Raw genomic sequence first — 26,437 nt, 5'->3', positions numbered from 1 at the left:
TAATTGTCAAACTATTAGAAATGGGAGTTAAATAACATCACTGAATATAATGTAAAATCATTAAAACTATAGTTCTACTTAATAATTAGAATATACATGTTTTGAAAAATAGGGTACATTCCAAGTAATGACATAAAACTATATAGTATCTAAAGTTAACTGAGAATATATAAAAGCTACACTGAAAAATCTAAACTCTAATAAAGGACATAGGACATACTTTAAACATTATTCATTTCATACTTTTGTATGGAGATACATGAAAGTATAAATACTTCATAAATAAATATGAATTTCAATTGACGTTTTGAGGAAATTGGCAAGTAGAAGAATACAACATCATATACGAGCAAATCAACCTTAGAAAAGGAGAAGACTTCTCTGTATGCATGATGACATTCTGCAGGAAATCTTTGTGGGAGAAGAGAGGCTCTATTAAGCAATACACTAAGATCATTAAAAAAAGGCTGATTAAAAAATGTCTGTTAAATGAAGACAAGATAGCAATTGATAGTGAGATGACAGAACTAGAAGATATTTGCTATTCTGATATCGATGGGGTATTAAAATATAGTATATGCCCAGAACATCTGCTAATCATCCAATCAAAGACAGTAATAATAATTTTAAAATGAGGAAAAGAAGCTTGATGCAGTATATACCTGTAATTCCAGCTACTCGGAAGACAGAGGAAGGAGGATTCCAAGTTGAAGGCCAACCTGGGAGTTTATCAAGTCCCTGTCTTAAGATAATAATAATAATAATAATAATAATAATAATAATAATAATAGGTGTGGAAGGTAGAGTGTCCTGGGTCCAATCCCCAGTACTACAAAGAAATACTAAATAAATGAGTTAAAAATGGGGAAAAGACATCAATTTATTTCAGAAAACAATGACAAAGCTAACAGACATACAAAGAATTGTTCAGTTTCATTATTGAGAAAGGCTAAATTCAATCAATAGTGTAATGTATTCTTTTACCACTTAGCAAAAGCTAGAAAACTGAATATTGGCAAGTGTTGGTGGAAGAACCTCATGCACTATGGGTGGGATAGAAAAGTGCACCCATTCTGGAGAGAGCAGTTAAGTATGAGTTTTCTAGGACCTGAAAATTATGCTCCCAAGTGTAGGTTGCCAAGAAATTCTTGCACAGCTCCAAAAAAAGGGGGACATGCACTGTAACTCACAGTGGTGACAGAGGTAGGTCCACTGATAAGGTAATAAGGCCTAAGCTAGAAGGAGCCATAGGAATGGGTTCATGTGGTTATAGGGTTTTTTGCAAGAGTTATAGAAGTAAGGTATTTTAACCATTACCCTAATTTACCTCCTGAAAATTAGTATAGAAATAGCCATGGGAATTGTAACTGAAGAAGCCGAATTGAACACACATGAAACTCATTTATGTGGCTTGCAATCACATCTACATATACTTATCATGGTCATAGTTAAAACAAAATTAATAAAAAAAAAAGTACAACTAGTGCTGTGTTCTGCTCTTTCCTTTAATTTTGCCAGACGGGGAAATAAGGAACTGCCACCTCAGTATCTAAAACTGTAAGTAATTAGGTATTTTCCAATACTGACCTATGTTTTTTTCTTGGTACTATTTCATACTTGGGCTATTTTAAGCACAAATGCTGACTTGAAATTTTCCTTTGTATTCTCTGACTACATAAAACTTTCTTAGCTACACAAAATAGGTACAATGAAATTCTAAAATAAAAAATCATTGAGAAACCTAAATATAAACAAGGTTTAAGATATTTGTCTATAAGCATATTAAAGCTCAAATATTAAATGATAGGTTAACTGAAATATGCAAAGATGAAACAATATTATATATAGCACTTTCTTTGTCATCTTTAACTTTTTGTATTAAACTAGCAAAATAAAATCAGGGCAATATGAAACAAAAGTTATAAATGTAAGCAACCAAGTCTATAGAACTCATACTAACATTGAACAGAGAAATATATAACATGTTTTGTCAAACAGAAGCAGAAGTAAGGAACAGTATTTCACTGAGAAGAGATGAAGTATTATATAGGTTCCTGGGTTACTTAATAATCTTATTGAGGAAGAATCAATCTCATGAATATGTTGGAAAAAAAGATTTAAATCTAATGAAATAGCCTCTCCCAAATAACTGAATGAAAATTGAAATTTCTTGTTATTTGTCGTTCGTCATATTGAGATGACACAAACTGATCCTATATCACTACTTGAAGATACTGAGGGTAAAGTGATTAAGGAGTATTGGTAACTTAAAAGAGTATTTAAGTTTAGCCTCTGAACAAAGACACTTGTATGTGAAAGGAACTTGCTCTGGGTTTTCCCAAATTTAACAGTCTCACATAGAATTAACAATAGGAAGCTAAGAAACTTAAAGAAATATGCTCAATGGTTGGGGATAGACATGTACACACTAGAGTTAATCATGCTAAAGACTGAACTGTCCTGTTCCCTCCACTACTAAATTGTTGCCATGCAAAGAGATGATCAATCAATGATATTGAGGTAAAAAATCAGAATATTCTTGAGGATTAAAGAGACATGTCACAGAGCAATCAATAAAATTTGGAAATGTGTAGTATTGGTTAGTGCATTTGTTTTAAATGGGCAAGTCATTTAATTTCTGTTCTCATATTTAACACATATTCCATTTTGTCTCTATTGTTTGAGTATTTTATATCTAATTTGTCTTTTGCATCTTTTCCCTCAACCCTGTATCACAATTATGTAAGCTACAAGTCTATGAACCTAGATCTGTCTTGGGTTACAGATGGCAGCCAGGTTTTCCCACTGAGATCAAATAGATAAAATGTCTGATAATGTACATTAGAGTATAATGCAGTAGTTAGAAATACAGATTTTATGTACCGTATGACAATATGGATGCTATACATATTGTAGCATGCTATACGAATGTCCCACAGTGAGAGGAAAAAGAAAAAAGCAAGAAAAAGATACATAATGCAAATTTTTATGTAAATTAGAGACACATGAATCCAAGAAAATACTCAATTTTCAAGAAAACAAAAAGATACACAGTAAACATATTGGAATGATTGTCTAAGGATGGGAATGGGAAGGGGAAGTGGCAGAGAATGGACATGGGGTGTTGAAGAAAATATAAAGCATGCTTTGCATGGCCAGTTATAACAATGGGTCAAGAACTGGAGGTTTTAACCTTTAAATCTGAGGTTAAAAACAATCTGTGGCAGGCAAGAACTTCAGTTGATATTATCTGCAAATGGGCTAAAATATAATTTAATATTTATAAGGAAGGTAAATTTTTAAGTTGGAGTAGCCTGAGATTATAAAAATTCAGGAATAGAATCTAAAGTGTTTATGAAGATACATTTCAAATTCCTTGGAAGGACAAAACCAAAGATTACTTTTTTGTTTGAAAAACTGAGAACAGTGGGAACAGTCAGACTGGGAACAAACCTGAAAGTGAAGCTCCTGGACCAAAGCAAACACTTTAACAGTTTCATTAATGAAGTTACAAGAGGGAGGGTAGACAAGTCACAGCACAGACCAACTAGTTTCTACTCATCCTTCCTCCCTGACCAAAATCTTTCTTCCTAAGTCCAGATCAGCTGCCTTTTCTAAGTGTTCGCATTGTTCCCCTATGACGACTGTGTTGCAATTGTTTACCTACCCATATTCCCCAGTAGACTGTGAGTCCCAAGGGACAAGGACCAAGAAAGCCTACTTTGTATTTGGTCTCCAGCACTTGGCACTTGGCAGTCACTTTAAAAATATTTGCTCCTCTTGCAACACACACACACACACACACACACACACACACACACAAATGGTAACTGTATAAAATGGTGGATATATTACTTTGTTTCATAACTACCTTTTTTATTATCTATATGTATCCCTAATACTGTGCTTTATGCCTCAAAATACGTAATAAAATTAATTTTTAAAATCTTTGTTAAAGAGGAAATGAAGCAAATGTTAAAGGAATAGCTGTATCATTCCAGTACACACATGTAGCCATTATTTGTATAACTTGTATAACTTGGAGTGGTGATCTTTTCTTTTCTTTTTTTTTAAATATATATTGGGGATTGAACCCAGGACCTACATATGCTTGATAAGCATTCCCAGTGAGCTACATCCCCAGTCCTTCGTATATTTTAAATTTTGAGATAAATTCTCACAGAGTTGCCCAGGCTGTCTCCACCTTGCCATCCTCCTTCCTCAACTTCCCTAATAGCTGGGATTACAGGTGTGTGCCACCATGCTTGGCTTGGTGCAGGGGTGGTGTTCTTAAAATCAGGATTATTTTCAGTTTGTCTTAGCAATTTGAACATTAAGAATCTGCAAATATTTAGTTCTTTCTGCTGTAATCTTTTGTATTTCAATAAAGAAAAATTCTCCATGTATGTTTTGTTAATTTTACTAGAAGACTATTATGATAATAATTTAAAATACATTTTAATACTAATAATACTAATACATTTTAATACTAATAATAATGAAAATAATTTAACTGATGACTGGTCCTTTGAAATCATTTCCTAATTGCTTTTCAGTTATTAAAATGTCTTCCAAAATAAAACTATTTCAAAAAAGTAAATTTTTATTATATATTAAGGGAGGGAATTTATGGACAGTGTTTTCTACACAGCAAAAAAAAAAAAATTCCATCTACTGTTTTTTAAAAGTCGGAAAGCAATTATTTGAGCAATAAAACCACTCAAATGTTATAGTCTGAAATAACTGAAAGTCAAGATAAGTTAAGGAAATCTATACAAAATTACTTGAATATTTGTATATACAAATAATGATAAAAGATTCAAGCAAGTATGAAAACTGGAACCTATTCATGCATTTTATTCAGCACAGTTTAAAATTCACAAAACATAATCATTATTGCTTGTTTTGTAATTTGTGCATCTTTGTAGAGTGAAATTTCCTTGTATATGCCCAGATACTTACCTAGCTTGATGTGCTCTTCATTTCTTGCTGCATTTCCATCTTCTGTTTAAGCTCTTTACTTTCTGCCTAAAGAACTTTAGTGTCTATTTTAGCACAATAATGAATTCTGTTTTGAAAAGTTTATTTTAATTAAATCCCACATTCATCTTTTTAACTTTGGTGAAGTATAATATACAGGCAGAAAAATGCATAATTCCTAAACATGCCACCCAGTGAATTTTTCACAAATGAAACAAACCATGTAACCAGTACTGGGATAAACAGAATTCCCTCATTCTAGAATATGCTTATTCCCTCTACTAGTCTGAATTGTCAGTGATCACAAAGACTACAAAATCAAATGATAAGTCTGCTTTCCTACAAGCACTGTTACAAGCTAAGACTATTCTTCCTAGAGATAAAATAATTCTTATATTTGATTAAGTGAAGCTATGTATTTATGGACTGTAGTTAAATGGTGACTGTTATAATATGAATCTGGATTGTCCTGTAAAGACTCCTGTGTTCAAGGCTTGATGCCTAATGTATTATTATTCAGAGTAAGGATTTGGTTAAGTGATTGGATCATGAGGGTTCTGACCATCATTAATTAGTGAATTAATCCATTGATGAGTTCATTGTTGAATGGGTATTGGTAGGTGATGAAAGCTGTAGGAAGTTGGGCCTACTTGGTGGAAGTAGACCCACTGGGGACCTGCCCTGGAAGGGTTTATCTTGTCTCCAGCCTCTTCCTCACTGCTTCCTGGCTGCCACAAGATGAGCACATATTTTTTTCCCTTGATGTTCTGTTTTGCCAAAGGCCCAAAATGATAAGGGCAAGTGACCATGGACTGGAATCTCTGAAATCATGAGCCAAAATAAATATTTCCTCTTCTAAGTTGATTTTCTCAGGTATCTTATCACAGTGACCAAAAGCTGCCTAACTAATGCAGTGATTTGGAATAGGGTTCCTAGCACTCTTGTCAGAGATTGCTCCTTACAGTACCAATGAGGAATGACTAGGAATTATTGAAGCCAAGGGGGTTGGAAAGAGTTACCCTGACTGAAACTAGCTTTCTAGTGATATGGACGGGATAAATCCTCAGTGAAGTTGGGCAGTTATTTTATATAGGGTTATAGTACATTTGATTGTTCACTTCTGATGCAATTGTAAGAATCTATATAAAGTTAAAAGCAGATTGAGGTATCATACTGGGGAAATGGAGAATTGTATACAGATTCATAAGAGCCAGTTTAATTCATCTCCTTACTCCATACTTACACATGTAAGTTTTGGTTAATTTTTGTATTTCAGATAACAAAACAAGTAATATAGTCATTATCTATATCTTTAAATACCATGAATTATGACCTTTAGTTTTACTGATTCTAGACTAGACAAAGTATAAGATAAAACATTAGAGAGAGAACAATTGGTAATATGAAAAGGTGTACCATTTTCAGCAATGGTAAACAGAGTATATAGTAGGATCTGCCAAGATTATAGCTGCCTCCCTCCATGGAGTAGATTATATCATGTTTATTTTGTACAAAACAAGATGAGAACGGTTAAAGCAGAAAATTAAAATATTGGTGAATGTTTTTCACGGAGCTTTTATGCATATTAAATGCAGTATTTAGCAGTATTTGGATACAACCCATACTGCTTCCAGTCTTCAGCCTGAAATTGAGACTCTTCAGTGATCTGAAAGGTCTCAGTCTCTAAGACTCAAATTGGATGCCATTTGTGCAAGGCACAGGATTTCCAAGCAGTAGTGATTCAAGTATGAATTCCTTGTTTATGTTAGCACAGCTGTTCAGTCTCTAAATCTCTTTCAGAGAATTATATGGTAACTGTAATAAAGAACAATGTTCAAGATGCTTAGTCTAAAATGCTTCCATTAAAAAGAAAAGTATTGGGAGACAATGCCAGGACCTTAGATCCTATTTGGCAACTCCTCCAAGGAGCTCTCAAAAGTAAGATGGGCATATTTCTAAGCTGGCCCAAAACAGTTTCAGCTTATGCCTGCTGTTTTTTTGTCCTATGTAATGAACATTTACTCTTGACAAAAAGAAAAAATATCCTGATTTGGAGCATAAATATTTTGGTTATCCTGCCAAGGATGAAATAAAATTCATAAGTGTAACCCTGACATCCTGGGTAGAACTGTCTATATCCTTCCTCCAAAGATGTTGTAGTGCCCCCCACACATACCAAAGAGTCATAATTAAGCTTCTCCAAAGACCCTCACCATAATTGTTCTTTTTTTTTATTGTAAACAAATGGGATACATGTTGTTTCTCTATTTGTACATGGAGTCAAGGCATACCATTTGTGTAATCATAAATTTACATAGGGTAATGTTGTTTGATTCATTCTGTTATTTTTTTCCCTTCCCCCCACCCCTCCCACCCCTCTTTTCCCTCTATACCGTTCTTCCTTCCTCCATTCTTACCACCCTCCTTATCCCTAACCCTAAACCTAACCCTAACCCTAACGCTAACCCCACCCACCCCCCATTATGTGTCCTCATCCACTTACCAGTGAGATCATTCATCCTTTAGTTTTTTGAGATTGGCTTATCTCACTTAGCATGATATTCTCCAATTTCATCCATTTGCCTGCAAATGCCATAATTTTATCATACTTCATGGCAGAGTAATATTCCATTGTATATACATGCCACAGTTTCTTTATCCATTCATCAACTGAAGGGCATCTAGGTTGGTTCCACAATCTGGCTATGGTGAATTGAGCAGCAATGAACATTGACGTGGCTGTATCTCTGAGGTATGCTGATTTTAAGTCCTTTGGGTATAGGCCAAGGAGTGGGATAGCTGGGTCAAATGGTGTTTCCATTCCAAGCTTTCTGAGGAATCTCCATACTGCTTTCCAGAGTGGCTGCACTAATTTGCAACCCCACCAGCAATGTATGAGTGTACCTTTTTCCCCACATCCTTGCCAACACCTGTTGTTGCTTGTGTTCTTGATAATCGCCATTCTAATTGGGGTGAGATGGAATCTTTGGGTAGTTTTGATTTGCATTTCTCTTATTACTAGAGATGTTGAACATTTTCCCATATGTTTGTTGATTGCTTGTAGATCTTCTTCTGTGAAGTGTCTGTTCATTTCCTTAGCCCATTTGTTGATTGGATTATTTGTATTCTTGGTGTAGAGTTTTTTGAGTTCTTTATAGATTCTGGAAATTAGCACTCTATCTGAAGTATGAGTGGCAAAGATATTCTCCCACTCTGTAGGCTCTCTCTTCACATTACTGATAGTTTCCTTTGCTGAGAGAAAGCTTTTTAGTTTGAATCTATCCCATTTGTTGATTATTACTTTTATTTCTTGTGCTATGGGAGTCCTGTTAAGAAAGTCTGATCCTAAGCCAACAAGTTGAAGTTTTAGACCTACTTTTTCTTCTGTAAGATGCAGGGTCTCTGGTCTGATTCTGAGGTCCTTGATCCATTTTGAATTGAGTTTTGTGCAGGGTGAGAGATAGGTGTTTAATTTCATTCTGTTGCATATGGTTTTCCAGTTTTCCCAGCACCATTTGTTGAAGAGGCTATCTTTTCTCCATTGCATATTTTTGGCCCCTTTGTCTAGTATGAAAAAATTGTATTTATTTGGGTTTGTGTCCATGTCCTCTATTCTGTACCATTGATCTACCTGTCTATTTTGGTACCAATACCATGCTGTTTTTGTTACTATTGCTTTGTAATAGAGTTGAAGATCTGGTATTGCGCTACCCCCTGCTTCGCTTTTTCTACTGAGCATTGCTTTAGCTATTCTGGGTTTTTTATTCTTCCAGATGAATTTCATAATTGCTTGCTCTATTTCTATAAGGTACATCATTGGGATTTTAATTGGAATTGCATTGAATCTGTATAGCACTTTAAGTAGTAGGGCCATTTTGACAATATTAATTCTGCCTATCCAGGAACATGGGAGATCTTTCCATCTTCTAAGGTTTTCTTTAATTTCTTTCTTTAGTGTTCTGTAGTTCTCATTGTAGAGGACTTTCACCTCTTTTGTGAGATTGATTCCAAGTATTTTATTTTTTTCGAGGCTATTGTGAATGGGGTAGTTTTCCTAACTTCTCTCTCTGAAGATTCATCACTTATGTATAAAAATGCATTGGATTTATGAGCATTGATCTTGTAACCTGCTACTTTACTGAATTCACTTATGAGTTTTAAAAGTTTTCTGGTGGAATTTCCAGGTTCCTCTAAATATATAATCATGTTGTCAGCGAACAGGGATAGTTTGAGTTCTTCTTTTCCAATTCGTATCCCTTTAATTTCTTTGTTCTGTCTAATTGCTCTGGCTAGAGTTTCAAGGACGATGTTGAATAGAAGTGGTGAAAGAGGGCATCCCTTCCTTGTTCCAGTTTTAGGGGGAATGCTTTCAGTTTTTCACCATTTAGAATGATATTGGCCATGGGCTTAGCATAGATGGCCTTTACAATGTTAAGGAATGTTCCCACTATCCCAATTTTTTCTAGTGTTTTGAGCATGAAGGGATGCTGTATTTTATTGCATAATTGTTCTTATTAACAGGATATCAGCAAAGAGTTCTGCAGAGAGCTCAATGTGGTTTAAAGTTTCCTATTTTCTTTAAGAACCAAATTTCTCTTTCTTGTCAAAGTTAAGTTTTCCCACAAGTTTGATGCTATACAAAAATTACTGTTTGTTTTCCATAGTAAAAAACTTGTGAAAATTTGTCTGGTCTAAGAAAATGGAATGGAAAATACTTCTATGTAAACTCCCACAAAAATTGTAAACTCCCTCCGACTGGGTATAAAGTTCAAAGAACCTCCAGCCTTGGTGTCCAGAGATTTTTAGGCTTTAGTCCTGTCTGGATGACTGCAGCTAAAATAAACCTACTTCCTGCTAATTCCTTGGGTGTCTACCCTCACCCATCCTACATCAATGTGATCATTGTTCAGATCAGTAAAATGGGAACTATTGAGATATCCTTTCTTTACAGTTAGAGAGCAGATAGGACTAGAGTCAAACCTGGTCTAATTTACTGTTTTTATTTCCAGATTCAATTCTCTAGCATGTTTTACATGATTATCTAAACTGTAGAGCTATTCAGTGACTAAACTGAACTTCCTGTTGTTATACCTTGCTTGTTACTGACATGTAAGATTTTTATAACCTTGGTATTCCATTCATGTACTGAGGCTAGGTGTGCAAGTCCTTTGATTCCAGTATGTGTACAAGAACATCCAGATCCCATCTGAAAATTTTTCAGTTCTCATGGAAGAGAACTTACATTCTAAAAGTTTGTACTGGAAGGAAAAACATCACCTCTTTATTTCCCATGATGGTGTCTTTCTTTTTTATTATTAAATTTTAGATACTATGAATACAGAAATATGAAGAAGATGACAGTGAACATAGGAAAGAATTTTTAAAAAGGTTTGGTGACAACAGGAGCTTTTATGGTTATGTTAGTCTACTTCCATCAGTGCTTTCAAAACACCTGATAAGAATGACTGAGAGGAGAAAAATTTTATTTGAACCCATGGCTTTAGAGTTCAGTACATGGTTGGTCAATTCCATTGCTCTGGGACTGAAGTGAGATAGACCATGATGGTGGAAGGATATGGTAGAGGAAACTGCCCAGTTCATGGTGGCCAAGAAGCAGAGAGTGAAAGCAAGGAGCCAGGGACAAAATACAATAAATCCCCAAGATCACATGTCCAGTGACCTACTTTCTCCAACCATGCCCAACCTGCCTACAGTTACTACTGCCCAGTAATCAGTAATCCATTCAAACTATTAATCTATTAATAGATTAATCCAATGATTGTTTCAACTGTCATATCTAACAATTTCACCTCTGAATATCCCTGCATTATCTAATACATAAGCTTTTGAGAGGATACCTAAGAGCCAAACAATAATAGTATTTAAAAGTCATGGTTAAGCTCAATGTGATGGAGCACGCCTGTAATCCCAGTGGCTCGGGAGGCTGAGGCAGGATTGAGAGTTCAAAGCCAGCCTCAGCAACTTAGCTAGATCCTAAACTACTCAGTGAGACCCTGTCTCTAAATAAAATATAAAACAGGACAGGGAATGTGGCTCAGTGGGAGTGCCCCTGAGTTCAATTCTTAGTACTCCCCCCAAAAATGACAATTTCTGAGTCAAATTAATTTTTTCCACTGCTGTGTTACCCCAAACAAACCAGAAGAATAGCTTTTTATAACCTGAACAGTATTATTAAGATGGATATATAATAAAACTATAATTTAGCAACTTAAAAACATTTAGTAGGCTTACCACCATCAAGTAAGTTAAACTGTCTATACTCTAAAAGAAAAGATGTACAGAATCTCTTACATTGTATTTTTTAGCCTACTGAGTCATAATGACTCTCCAATATAATGAGGACTCAGACATTGTGACTCCAGTTTAGTTCTAGGTTTATAAACTGTAAGCACATTTCTGACCCAAGAAGGTACACTTATAGAAAATTATGCTCCCAGGCATAATGACATGAAAAAATTGGTCAGCATTTTCTAATGGATCTCTTGTTGATCAAAACGACGAGATATTTATATAATTATAAATTTGTGCATATTAATTACAACCCATTTTAATTAAAAGTAGTTCAAATTTGTAAATCTATTATCACTTATGTATATTTTAGGTAAAGAGAATATATTTACTTGATAAATTCATGAGAATTTTTAACTTCATGTAATGCTACTGTAATTCTACATCCATGGAATTTTTGTTTAAAAACTTTTTTATTGGGGTGGGGGATATAGCTCAGTTGGGAGAGTGCTTGCCTCTCAAGTACAAGGCCCTGGATTCAATCCCCAGCACCAAAAAAAAAAAAAAAAAAAAACCCAAAAAACAAAAAAAACTTTTATATCTTGGACTATATTTATAGAATGAAATTGTGCAGGTAGTAATGAGAGTTCCAGTGTACTCTATACCTATTTCCCACAATTAATATCAACTTACATTGTACATTTGTCACAATTAAAGAAATCACATTGACAACATTATTATCTACTAAACCCTTTCTCTATTCATATTTCCTTAGTTTTTCCCTAACATTCCTTTTTTTCTCCCAAGATTTCACCCAAAATACCCCAATACATTTATTTGAACATTCTTTTTAGGTATTTCTAGGCTGTGGTAATTTCTCAAGTTTTCTTTGTTTTTTAAGATTTTGACAATCTGAAAGAGTGCAGGCCAGATATCTTACAGAATATCTCTGAACTGGAATCTATTTAATGTTTTTCTCATGATTATATCAAGGTTATGAGTCTAGGGGAGAAGGACCATACAAATAAGGTATATACCATCATGTCATATCAATGGTACCTATTACTAATTAGTTAAATAACTTAGATCTGACCCAATTTTATTATATTTTGGCAGATATTCAGGATAGATTATTGAAACAATTTTCATTTAAAAATTGTTGAGATAGGTATGTGCTACCACACCCAACACCAATTTTAATTTTATATGACCAGAACTTAAGTAACTTCCAGAGAGGAGAGTGATGGAATACAAAACAGTCTAAGATTATTATACTGTCATGAGTTCATAACTTTCCCTACTCCTTAAGATAAGAAAATATCATATCTTAGTCTCTCTAGTCATAATTAAAGTCATAATTAAAAAGAAAGAGAACTTCAAAGATTACTTGCTTTCTAAAAGAAATGTTGCAAGTTGTCAAAACGTAGTTTATTTCTGCTTTAGATATTTTTAAAAGTATTATTCCATTCAGATACAGATTTTCACATATAAGACAAAGTGGCTGATAAGAGGCATTTCAAAAGCACATTCATAATACAAAGTCCTACAAACATAACATGCATATACCCTAACAGCTGTGTAGTACAGTTGTCACTTCGACACTAATACAGCATTTGGGAACTGCAGTAGAGTTCCAAGGTGAGGCACCTAGTATGTGGCCAAGAAGGTAATTGAGGTCACTGAGTCTTTTTATAGACTTTGATAATGGGCACAGTTTATATTCTTCCCCTCATTTCGGAAGAATTGGCGTTGGTATCACTTCTGTGATTTCCCGGAGATTCACAATGTGAACTGTAAACATCTAGGGGAATTTGCTCCCACCTCATGCTCTGGGACTTCAAGAATACCCTTTCCAGAACAATATGTTCAGACCAGGCACCAGAGTCCCTAAAACTCTCAAGAGGCTTGTGATGTTTCTCTGCTTGAAGGAAAGGATCATTCCTGTGCCTTGCTCAGAGACTCTGTTAATATTACTTAAATGCTTCTCAGAAGATGAACCAAGTGTTGGAATTCATTTCCTTTTGAATCTGTTGAGAAATATTGATTTAATTAAAAATAGAAGAGCTCAAACTCTTAATGACCTTTTCTAAACTACAGAACTTTGTCTATTAAAAAAAATTCAAAACAACAAAGGTAAAATAATGTGAATTTACTTGAATAGAGGAAATGTAGCAGCAAGCTAAGTTTAGCAATCAACTTTCATTATAGGGATGTGTTGTAGTGCCTAACATTGCATGATAAAAGTAACTGGAACTGTTCTAAGTACTTCCACAGTTTTTGGCTCAGGAATTGTGTATCACTGGAATGTACAAGTGATACCAATCTTGAAAAATCAGGATTGGGTCTTTGTTTCCCCAGTGTTGATGATTAAACACCCAAAGAAATGACAAGGCAAGAGCAGAAAGTAAATTTTATTTAAGAAACAGAACAAAGAGATTGAGAGGTGGGGGGAGATTCCTTTGAAGAGGAAGGGACCCAGAGAACTGGTGCCCAAGGGAGTAGGGGTGTCTTGCCCATTTATAAATTTTAGGTTTCCTTTCTTCTCATGCCTATGTGACCAAAAGTCAGGAAGAGAACTGTCACCAGAGCTTGTGTTGGAAAGTATGATCCTTCTCCTCCCCACCAAGGCTGTTAGCAGTTGGTTGATGGGGAAATGGTATCTTCCCTTTTCCTTTTCTTTGATAATCACCTACCTGTCCTTTGCCCCAGTCTCACAAGGTCACAGAGCTAGTAAGTGGATTCAAACCCCAAACTTCCTGGATCAAGAACTTGCTCTTGAATTACTATACTAAACCACATCTCTGTTTACTATTATATGCAGATGTGAGATATTTGAAGTTTTAAAGACAGATAATGTATTCCTTGAAATTAAAATATCTTCAAGTTGAATGTGATTAGTTGATTTTCATTATGGAGGCATAATGAAATTGAAGTTCAAAAATAAGATTTTTAAAATAAATGCTTGGAAAGGCTAAACATATCTCCTGGTTGGTTAGTGTACAGCAGCATTAGGTCTCCCTACTCCTTGCTTGTTGCTTAGCAACAGATCATGTGAGGTTGCACTGGAGCTGACAGGTTTGAGGAATGAGAGAGTATGGGGGACACTCAAAGGATGGGCACTGCATGCCTTAAATGAGCAGGGAGAGAGTAAAGGACATAAGAGTGGGGTTGCTGAGCCCCATAGAGTTGGAGTCACATGAGTGGTATGAGTAATGCTTAAAGTGTGGAGTCACAATTAAAAATTTACACATTGAAGAACTTGGTTTTCTTTTTCACTGTCTTGCAATTATAACTATGTGTGCTAGGGACCAAAAATATTCTTGTCACTTTCTCATCCCCTTTTTCTTCTATCATTCTCTCCTTTTCTTTTTGCTTTATCTGTAATTTTCCTTTTCTCCTTTTAGCTCTTTGTAAAATTTGTCCTTACCTCTTATTCCAACTTTTCTTTTGTTTAGCAGGCCTTGATATAGATTCAGAGTTCAAAATATGTCACTTTTATTAAAAAGAATTGCTTACCTTTTCTAATTGTGTGTATGACGCTATGCTTACATTCAGAAGCTGTTACAAAGAATTGGTATCAGATGATGGGATTTTGATGTTTGAAACTATGCACTTATCAGGCCAGCCACAGGTAACACCTGATGAAGTGTTCCATTTTCATCTGAGAAAGAAGATACATTCTTTACCTTGTGTGACATTGGTCCCTTGAAAGACAATAATAAAATAAATAGTAGTCTGTCTCCAATTTACCCCCAAAGAGATCAAAATAATGGATCTAAGTATGTGGCAGTTGAGATCCATGGGAACAATCAATACTTTGCAAAGTCAACAAAAGCAACATATCAGTTTCTACATAAGCAGCTGTTTATTGGTTCTTTGGCTCAAGGGACATACAATAGCTTCCTTTAATTTATACCTCATTTTATTTTGTTATAATTATTATTTTTACAAAATTAAGAAATGCATATTGTATTAAATTCAAACAGATTTCACCTCACCCTCTGGCCATTCCTTCGGGACTAATCACTCCCCCCTCCCCACTTCTTTCTTTCTGTCTTTTTTTTTAGTTTTTATGATATTTTCCATCATATCTCTAAGTAATATGATGTGTCTCATTTTCATTTCATCAACTTTGATATTTGCTAACTTTCTAATTTGTAAAACTCATTTTAAAATGAGGACTGTGCTTATTCAATACATTTCCTTTTATTCTGTTCTAAAAATTTCCAGCAGTTTTGTTTTATTTCTAGTCTATTGGTTTGGATTTATACCAAACCAAGTAGCATCTATCCAAATCTGCATTTCTTGTTACCTCCATTTTGACTAGAACACATTGATTCCCTTCAATTTAAATAAGGAAATCAGCTCCTACATTTCTTACACCTCTACCCACCCTTTACCTCTCAATTTATTGCCAACTATCTCACAACTTTTATAGCAACAATTTTTTTTTATATTTCTACCACCTATCTTTATCAAAACAATAGTATTTTTAATACACAACACACACACACACACACGCATACATATGCTATTCAAAAACCATACTTGAATTTCATATATTGCTATGGTTTGGATGTGAGGTGTCCCCCAAAAGCTCACATGCGAGACAATGCAAGAGGGTTCAGAGGGGAAATGATGGGGTTTGAGTCTTAACCCAATCAGTGAATTAATCCTCTGACGGGATTGAGTGGTAACTGAAGGCAGCTGGGGTATGACTGGAGGAGATAGGGCATTGGGGATGTGACTTTGGGGTATATATTTGTATCTGGCAAGTGAAGTTACTTTCTCTGCTTCCTTATCATTGTGTGAGCTGCTTCCCTCTGCCGCATTCTTCTGTGATGTTTGGTCTTACCTTGAGCCCCAGGGAATGGAATCTATTGTCTATGGATTGAGACCTCTGAGACTGTGAGCTCTCAAATAAACTTTTCCTGCCCCACAATTGTTCTGGTCAGGTCTTTCAGTCACAGCAGTGAAAAAGCTGCCTAAAACATATGCTTTGGTAATCAACACATTTGCAAAATGATAAGCTGATAAAATTCAATAATATTATAATTATATAAATATCTTCCATTTTAAAGCAAGTAATGTAGTTTAAAACAGAAGGAAATTAAACTTCCCACTTAAATTCTACTACTTGAAGACCACATCAAGCTGAAGTGGACCCTCTGTAGTCTAATTCTACCAGTTGATCAAACCAATGTCACATTTGACTTGTTTCCTATTTAGATGATGTCGTACTGTACAGCTATTAGTACTTTTTGAAGACACAAATTCTCTTTCCTTTTATTCATACTACATTCTAAATAATCTAATTTGAAGTGTTTCTTATATTCTATGTGCTTTTAGAAGTACTTTTTCAAATCCAAAGTACCTTAAAATATGAAAAGGAATTTTGAATGTCTTTATACTTAAAATATGTCATCATACTTGATAGTAGGCAGTTGGATAATAGAATTTGATTCAAAATATTTTTTTCAGCATGTTGACAATCATTATTTTGTTTTAGCAACATATTTGGCTGGACAATTTTAATAGCAATCTGATTCTCTTTCCTTTGTAGTTAATTTCTTCTTTCTGGAAGCTTTCCAAATCATGTCATTATTATTGAAATTCTAAATTTTTACAAGAATTGGCCTTATAAATTGATTTTTTTTATCTTTTTGGTCTGATGATTCTTGATTAATTTTCTGCTATCACATCTCTTATTATTTCCCATCTTCCATTTTTCTGTTCTTTTTGGGAATTCATATGAGACTGATGTTGGTTTCCCTGGATTATTCTTTATGTGCTGAGTTTTATTTTGTTTTACTTTGTCCTTTTTCTCTACTTTTTGGGAGATTCTTCTTTGACATACTTCTGAAGTACAGAACTTCGTTTTTACATTTGTATAAACCCATGCCACTAGAAAAGTGACTGCAATGCCAACTCCTATTTTTTACAGTGAATATTCTATGAAATAATTTTTAATTACCAGGATTGTGCTGTTATTATTGTTGGTCGCCTATTCTTTTCTATAATGGATTTTCTGTCTCCTCAAATATCTCCATGAATACTAACTTTAACATTTTAAATTCCCCAATATTTGCTAATTTTTTATTTGCTTTAGAGTTAAGTATTTGATCCACTCATCTTGGTTTTTCAGTTTTATATTTGGTAGTCCTTGCTTACCAGTTCATTAAAAAAAATTTTTTTTAGTTGTAGATAGACACAATAACTTTTTGTTTATTTTTACATGGTGCTAAGGATCAAACCCAGTGCCTCACACAGGCTAAGCAAGGGCTCTACCCCTGAGCTACACTACCAGTCCTATTTTTGGTCATGTGTCAAGATTGATGCTTAAAAGAATAGATTGCTGTTCGCCAATATTCAATCTGCCTTTAGGTAGGTTTACTTCCCAAAAAACTTTTCCCTTGAAAGAGAGGGATGACTGCAAGCTCTCTATTCATTTCTGGTGTGTTTATAAGCAGGCTGGCTACATTTTTAGGACATATGGGCAAAGAATAGGCAAAAAGAGTCCACCTTTCCCTGAACTCTGCTTCTAGCTGGAATAGCAATAGACACACCAGGAGTCCTAGCTCGGCTAATTCTGAGATTAAATTTTTCGTGTAGTTTGGGGTAAATCACACTGCTTCATATCTAAATATAGTGGGGGATCCAGAAACTTTGTTGAATAGACAATCCTTGGATTAACTTGTTTTCTGATTGCCTTTGCTGCTGTGCCAGCTCTCATTTCTCTGTTCTAATCTTCTCAACGAGTGTTGTGGTCTGTGGCTTCTGCCTTGATCTCCTCATTAGCGTAACCTCATCTGTTATCTTTTCTTCAGATTTTTATAACCCTTTATTGTCGTTCTCTGATTTTCAGTGATGTCATGAAACTGTTCCTTACTTTAAGTCATTTTCACTGCCTTGAGGATTTAGAAGGCGGGGATGATAAACACATGGACTAAGACCATTGTCATGAACTAGATACCTATCATGAACTAGATGCCTTTGATTAAAAAGACAGATGAAGAAAAAAATCAGGTGGACAGATTATTAAATAGACAAACGCAGATACATAGAAAGTACATACAAACATATCAGCTATATGATAAGAAAAAAATTCACAATGAATATTTTAATTTCAGGAAGTGCTAGATATCTAGGATAACACATTCAGTCTTTACTTTCAGTAGTTGCCTAAGTATTCACTAATATGAGATGAACTGTGAGTGGGCAAAACAATCATGAAAATACAAAACAGAGCCTTTGTGGGCAAAATTGTGATCTCATTTTAATAAAGATATGATTATAGTAAAAAAAATATGTACTAGAAATATAATAATATATTTTTTCAACTATCTAATTTAAACATGATAAGAATAAATATTGGTTGACTTTGTTAAATTAAAATAATCATAATAAATATTGGAAGACACCTGAGATTATTGCTTTGAATAAATTCCTTGGAGAAAAATAATTTAGTAAAGAAAATAAATCAACATGTTTAAGACTTTCTTGCAAAATCACCCTCAAAATATTTGTACACACTATGTGTTCTTATCCAGGCAAAAGGCAGTGTTTCCCCCCATAGCTTCTCTAATATGGTCATTACTTTTTAATATCTTTGCTCGTTTAACAGGCTAAAGTTTTTTTTCACATGTTTATTTTAATTTTTTTAGATTACAGTGAAGTTTGACATGGTTTCAAGTGTTTTTAATTATTTGTATTTTTATAATTATTTGTTCTTTGCTGACCTTAACATTGAGATCTCTTATTATTTTAATATTTTACTAACTAAATAAAAAGATTTTCTTCTACTATTTGTATTGTATTTCTTTACCGTTTTGTAGATGCCTTCCATTAAAAAAAAAAAAAGCAACTTTCATTGTAATAATAATCTAGCATTCCTTTTCTCTAAATATTGTGTCTTGGTAATGTTTAAAAAATTTTCTCACTTTTACATTTTGTAAGTGTTCATCTTCATTTTTACTATAATTTTTGAGCTTTATTTGTCCCCTTAAACATGTACTCTACCCAGAAATCTCAAATCTTAAACTGTATGCATTAGTTATGTGGTCCCCTGGAACCCTGTCTCCCAACCTTGTTGTACTATAATTTCCAATGAAACTCCAATGCCAACTAGAGCTGCTCCTTTTGAAAACCTCTATATTAGTAAAATGTAATAAGTTTCAGGTATCCAAACTAGATGCTGCTGCTGTTGCTGATGGAATCTTGTTATTATCTCCTCTACTTACCTTCTAGTCATGGTGTTAGTAGATGCTTAGTCTCTGCCTTCACTTTTCCATGTGCCACCCGCTGTCTGTGTGTACTTAGTCATTCGGGAGCTGCATACTGAAGAAGTGCATAAGCAGAGAAAGAAAGAGAAGGGTGGAGGAAATAAAAAGAGGTAGAAATGAGAATAGGAGTACTGGAAAAATAGAACTGGTGACATCTACTTACCTGAATTTCTGTCAAATTCTTGAAACAGATGACACCTTCCCACTCGATTGTAGAATAATCAAAAACACCACCAGTTACTCAAGTTATCTTTTTCTCCAAGAGACAGGTCTGTCTACACTGAAAGGATATGAAGGCTAGTAACCTCTTCCTCCTCATTTTTATGATTTCCCAGATTACTGAGGAATCTCCAAAGTGTGAGTGGCAACTGCTCCCACTGCATTCACTGCCTTGTCCTCAGAGTGATCTAGTATAAATTCATACAGGTCACTGACCTCTGGAATCAAGCCACCTGACTTGTGATCACAGTTTTATAAACTGTACCAAGATTGACCTTTAAGGGGTAGAAACATTAAACCCCTGATTAGTCTTAGACCCAAAGCATTCCCATGTTTATACTGAGCCCATGGAGACTCCACAGGTGGTTGGTATTGGTTTGTTTCCATTTTATTAAGCCCTTCCTTCATTTTAGGACGATTTTCATGAATTAATTTTTAAGTCTGTTTTTGTAACAGTTTTATTGAGGTGTAATTTGTATAACACAAAAATCACTGTGTTTAAATATACAAGTTTTTGTTGTATTCACGAAGTTAGGCAACCATCCTCATTACCTAATTTTAAACCCATTAACACCATCCTATTTTAAATGTACACACCCAGCATCCCTTATTTTTTACTGCATTCTTTTTATATGAGGGACTGATTGATTTTCTGGTATTAAGGATCAAACTCAGGGCCTTGTACACACTGGAAAGTGCTCTACCACCTCTGCATCCCTTAGCTCTCATTACATTCTTCTTAAATATTATCTTAATTCTAGTTTCCAACAGTGCATACATCTATTCTTATAGTGTTAAAACATAGAAATAATGGGGCAAATAAAGTTAGCAAAACAATTCAACACCAGGGACAAATCAGTAACCATGGAATCACTTAACTATCCAAATTCTGTTCACAGATCAACCATATTCTGCTCTTATTTTCCAATACTAAATATTATTAGCTGTTTGTGGACATCAGAATAGATGGCCTCATTCTTTTTTTTTTTTTTTTTGTTCATAGTTATAAAGTTCCATAAAAATTCTGAGTTCTTAAGAAGAGATGTATATGGCCAAACTTTACATTATATTACTTTTGATATATTCTCTCCTGGGAAATTTTGTTATGTCTACTTACTGTCAAAGGCTTTTAGTTCTCTATTTTTGTAAGTGAATAGGGAAAATGAAATGACTTCAGGAATTTCTATCAGAAATGCATGGAATCCTGTGCTAAAACCAAAGGGACTCACCACCTCCATTTTCCTATGGTGTTTTTCCTTCTGACACATGCCTATTTCTGTGTCTCTCTACACCAGAGGAAAAAATGGATCTGTGCTAATTGTGTTCTTTACCACACTGAAATTGGAGTTTTTGTCTTTTCTGTATGAATTGGTGAGATTGGTGTCCCTTTTTATAATGGAAATTCTTTAAAGACAAAAACTGTATTTTCCCCTGTTCTCATAGTTTAAAAATATCTGAATAGTAACACACTCAGATTAAATATTTGGTAAAAATATTTAATGTAAATGAAGGTGGGTTAGCAAATGAAGTTGGAAATATGATATGTGCCATGGTATGCCAATCATGTTATAAACCATAAAAGCAGTTCTCAGAAAAGCAGAATTTTTTTTATAAATTTTAAAAATATCATGTTTAAATTTTTTAAAGAGGTTTACCATCTCTTTTTAAGATACACAGATTTTTGGTAATGAAGTGGCAACTCTTTCCTAAGATGTTTCTTTTTACCTCTGTTAGTAGCTGCAACCTGCTAATTTCTGCTTCTGTAGTCATGCTTGCTCAGCATCTATGACAGGAACCAGAGCTACCTGCAGAAAGAGGGCGGGATCAAGGCTACTTGCATGAGAAAGTCTTGAAACCTAGAAGTCCTTACTGTATGAAAGATACTGAGAACAAAGGGCTGTGCTCAACATTTGGAGAAGACACCACAGAACCTGCTGGATAAACTTGCTCTTCTACCTCTCCAAGTGCCACTTGTCTCTTTCCAGTGCTGGCAATTTTCATATTTTTCCATATTTTCTATAACGGTAATGGGTTATACTTGTTCTGTGCCCAGGTAACTTCAGGAAAAAGTCATCCATTTTGTTCTAATTGAAGTTTATTTTTTTTTACATGGAAATAGGAGAAATAGAAATAGAAATCTTACCTATTGTGGTTTGTGTTTTTGTTTGTTTGTTCATTTGTTTTGTATCAGGGATTGAACCCAGGGTTGCCTAACCACTGAGCCACATCCCCAACCCTTTTTATGTTTTATTTTGAGGCAGGTCTTGCTAAATTGCTTAGGGCCTCAATAAATTGCTGAGGCTGATTTGAACTTGGAATCTTCCTTCCCCAGTCTCTGGGATTACAGACATGCACCAGTGTGCCCAGCCTATTGAGAAGCTATTTTATTCCCCAGCACCTCCAAAAAAAAAAAAAAAAAAAAAGCCTATGTTATCTATGTTTTTGTCGTTCACTTCTGTGGTGCTGGGGATCCAACCCAGGGTGTCCTGCATGCTAGGCAAGTGCTGTACCATTAAGCTGCATCCTTAGCCTATTGTTATTTTTTAATGTGCCTACCCAGGCAGCAAAACATCAAAGTCTTCCTTTCTTCCTTTCTACCCAGGCCTCTTATGTAAAGAGCTGAAGGGGAAATAAAATATACAGGATGAAAAGATGGCAACATTGCCACCCCCAGGACCTCAGAGCTTTGTCTACTTCACAAAACAATCCCTTGCCCTCATTGAGCAACGCATTGCTGAAGAAAAAGCAAAGGAACCCAAAGAAGAAAAGAAAGATGAGGAGGAGGATGGCCCCAAACCCAGCAGTGACTTGGAAGCTGGCAAGCAGCTGCCCTTCATCTACGGAGACATTCCTCCTGGCATGGTGTCGGAGCCCCTGGAGGACCTGGACCCATATTATGCAGACAAAAAGGTGAGTTCTTGTGACATCAGTGGCAGGTTTCTGTTGGCTTCATTTTGTACACAAGCAAACAAAAATTTACATTGAGATTAATTTGAATTTAGTAAACACATCATCATCAAAATATTAAGTTAAATACATATGTAGTAAATTCAGAATATGTACTTCTAATTTTTCATTAATCCAGATTTTGTTGTTGCTATATTAATTTGGTTTCTTTAGTCTTTTTAAAGTGGTCGGTAGTATAATTTTATGCCTGTCTGGATATGACACACTGATCCCCCAAATTTCAGTCATAATTTGTCCTGCTCATAATTAATTCCAATGTGTATAAACACATCAAAAATTTCTTTAAGATGTTTAATACAAATGAGTATTTCTGATTTTAAATTTAAAATATGAACCTCATTTTTTTTAGTTTTTATTTTTCAGATTTCAAGAACAGGGTAACTTGAACTTGCCAAGGTTACATACGAATGTTATGACTTCCATGCTAGCTGAGACTGTTATCATTGCCACTTGTAACACAATTATTCTACTTGGAATGGATGAATGGGTTTTTCAAAGCACAGGGTACTGATGTTTAAGAAAATATAGTTGTACTCAAGGACTAGTTATTAATTTTAAAAGTGATTTTCAATGTGCAAGTGAATTTTATGTTACATTTAGACATACCTTATGTAGTGAAAGGGAACAGGAAAATAAGAGCATCTGAAAATAATTGTTTCTGGTTGTCGTCTTGAGCATGCACTGCCATTTACAAGTAAAAGTGCAGATTCAAGAATTTATCTCCCCAGTTTGGTAAATGCTTATGGCCAGAAGCCCACTTTAAGATAAACTTTAAGATAAACTCTGATTAAGCAGTGCAAAGAAGGCTAAGGCAGTGCTTTCTAGATGATACCAGTAACAGTATTGCCATGACAGCCATTTAAACCTGGTCTTTCTGATTTCCAAGCCAATACCTTGGGTTGTCTTTTAATGTTTTGCTGTTGCTATTATTTTCTCATTTCTTACGTACGAAAGTGATGGATAATGTCCCTCATTACACAATAGATATAATATTTTAAGAATGCTTATTTTTCTCTTATCATTTTTAAAAATTACCATAGATAGTTGCAAGAAAGTTCTTTAACTTGCTATGTTTTTATTTTAGCTATTACTGTTATTACAATTAATATAGGGAAATTGAACTGAGTGATTGGAAAGATTTTTCCAACTCTACATGTCTTAAATTTATAAAAATACCTTTTGGAAAAATTCATTTGCTATTAACCATGAAAAATGTCAGCAAGTATTAAAATTCTCAAGATGTGATCATTAAAATTAGAGATACTAGTTTCTACCTCATTAGATTATAATGCAGTGTGATTATAATGCAGTGTAATGGAAGAGAAATAAGTTGTATTTATTTATTTATTTATTTATTTATTTATTTATTTATTTATTTTACTGGGATTTAACCCAGGAGCACTTAACCACTGAGCCACATCCCCAGCCCTTTTTAATTTAATTTTTTTTTTTTTTTTTTTTTTGAGACAGGGTCTTGCAAAATTGCTTAGGGTCTCACTAAGTTGCTGAGGCTTTGAACTTGCACCTCCTGCTCAGTCTCAGGTTATAGGCATGCACCACTGTGCCTGGCAAAAGTTGTATTTTAACTTATTTCAATAGCTACAAATTATTGTTGCTCTTGAAGAAATATGAAAAAGAGAAGACCTAGTATTTTGGAAGCTTTAAGGAGTGCATGATTATAAATATCTCAATTAACCTATTGAAAGGGATTGGAGTTCATTGGTCACAGTGATATGGGTAGCTGTCGTGACACTGGACGCGCCTTGCCTGAGTTCAAGTGTTCTTGTTTTTGTTTTTTAAGATGACACTACCTGGTTGAGAAGAACTGCTGTTGTCATGTACTGTACTGAAATTTTACATTCTCAACTTTATACTGTTTTCTTTTTCCTCCTGCAGACTTTTATAGTACTGAACAAAGGGAAAGCAATCTTCCGTTTCAATGCCACACCTGCTTTGTACATACTGTCTCCTTTCAGTCGTCTGAGAAGAATATCTATTAAGATTTTAGTACACTCATATCCTTTCCAAAATATATACTCGAAGTGATACTGGAGAATGAACTTTTTACTATTGCATTAAAATATAGTTTTAGCCCTTTCACATCTTGAGTGACCCTGGTTTTAGTTTATTGATTTCAGTATAAATCAGTGTAGATCTCAGAGAAGATTGGGAGAATGGCATTATGAGCATTTGAACTTGCACCTCCTGCTCAGTCTCAGGTTATAGGCATGCACCACTGTGCCTGGAAAAAGTTGTATTTTAACTTATTTCAATAGCTACAAATTATTGTTGCTCTTGAAGAAATATGAAAAAGAGAAGACCTAGTATTTTGGAAGCTTTAAGGAGTGCATGATTATAAATATCTCAATTAACCTATTGAAAGGAATTGGAGTTCATTGGTCACGATGATATGGGTAGCTGTCGTGACACTGGACGCGCCTTGCCTGAGTTCAAGTGTTCTTGTTTTTGTTTTTACGGTTCAAATAACCAAAATAAAATCTATAAGCTCATTTACATTATTTTCTAAGGAAAAGTTGTTAACATTTCAACAAGTGTCATCACCAAATATTCAAAGTTCCTATTTGGTCTCTTATGTTCCTTGATTCTAAGCTACCTTATTCAGCATGCTTATCATGTGCACAATTCTGACAAACTGCATATTTATGACCATGAGTAGTCCTCCAGATTGGACCAAAAATGTAGAGTAAGTCAATATAAAAACAAACTCATCACAACCCTTGTCCTGTTCTTAAATATGTTATCTGTCTCTTATTCTTGGGTGTATTTTTTGATAAAAGTAACCTAGGAATTTTCCAGGCAGATCTAATACCTATGTTCTTAGTTATTTTAAGTATCTCTTCTGTCTGGGAATGTTTCTGATAGGTACATTTTAAGATTTTCTGAAAAGATCTTTACTGTAGTTTAATAGTTGGTAGGTTGATAAACCAATAGCATCTGTCAATAGATTTCTTGCTTTGGTTAATCAGAGGAAGTAAGTTATAAAGATTTACATGAGACTATATTCTTTTCACATCTAATATACCAATGGGTTCCTGTGTTTAGGTACACTTTTACTGGAATATATACTTTTGAATCACTTGTAAAAATCCTTGCAAGAGGCTTCTGTGTAGGAGAATTCACTTTCCTTCGAGACCCATGGAACTGGCTGGATTTTATTGTCATTATTTTTGCGTAAGTACTCTCAATTTTTTGGAATGGCAAACTCATGAAAATCTCAGATAGCACAGTATTACAGTAAGAACAACCTGTGTGGTCTGATTTTTTTCCTGCATGTAAGGGTTGCATTTAACAGAACAAGAAGCTGTATGAAAGTTACTTATTGAAAGGCAAATATTACATTTTTATAGATAGAGTCTTTCCCGCTCAAAAATATATGACATCAAGATTGATCACCTTTCTTCATGCTTAACACTTGAGTGGATCACTTATGTAATGCCAATTAAGTGTGAAGTTTTTTGAAGATTTTATTTAAGAATCTAAAAAATCTGTAAGAAGCACAAAACTATCCTCAAGTCATTATAAGTATGGTGCTCTTTTTATTAACTTGTATTATCCAAGGATTAATACAGGGGCTGGGGGTGTAGCTCGGTGGTAGAGTGCTTGCCTAGCACATGTGAGGCACTGGGTTCAATCCTTAGCACCACATAAAAATAAATAAAAATAAAGGCATTATGTCCATCTATAACTAAAAATTTAAGATGGATTAGTACATATATTAA

General features: G+C 34.5%; 1 protein-coding gene and 1 long non-coding RNA gene across 3 annotated transcripts in view; one reads left to right on the top strand and one right to left on the bottom strand.

Moving 5' to 3' along the window:
• Scn9a (sodium voltage-gated channel alpha subunit 9) overlaps positions 1-26,437 on the top strand; it is a 169,694-nt gene that overhangs the window by 59,410 nt on the left and 83,847 nt on the right. Inside the window, exons 2-5 of one of the 2 annotated variants that reach the window (XM_047544470.1) lie at positions 22,333-22,640; positions 24,594-24,712; positions 25,312-25,401; positions 25,761-25,889. In XM_047544470.1, the coding sequence (XP_047400426.1) occupies positions 22,383-22,640; positions 24,594-24,712; positions 25,312-25,401; positions 25,761-25,889 (596 nt within the window). In that variant the 5' untranslated portion in view covers positions 22,333-22,382. Of the gene's footprint in view, positions 1-22,332; positions 22,641-24,593; positions 24,713-25,311; positions 25,402-25,760; positions 25,890-26,437 lie in introns of those variants that run through there. The other variant, XM_047544469.1, reaches the window with a different exon arrangement.
• Positions 14,756-26,437, bottom strand: part of LOC124979774 (uncharacterized) — a 144,632-nt gene continuing 132,950 nt past the window's right edge. The window contains exons 4-5 of the long non-coding RNA XR_007107689.1: positions 19,470-19,566; positions 14,756-14,890 (exon numbers count right to left, since the gene is read on the bottom strand). This is a non-coding gene — a long non-coding RNA (uncharacterized LOC124979774). The remainder of the gene's footprint in view (positions 14,891-19,469; positions 19,567-26,437) is intronic.

The sequence above is a fragment of the Sciurus carolinensis genome, chromosome 3 (assembly GCF_902686445.1).
Source record: "Sciurus carolinensis chromosome 3, mSciCar1.2, whole genome shotgun sequence".
Taxonomy (NCBI): Eukaryota; Metazoa; Chordata; class Mammalia; order Rodentia; family Sciuridae; genus Sciurus; species Sciurus carolinensis.
This window is presented reverse-complemented; position numbering and strand designations above follow the sequence as displayed.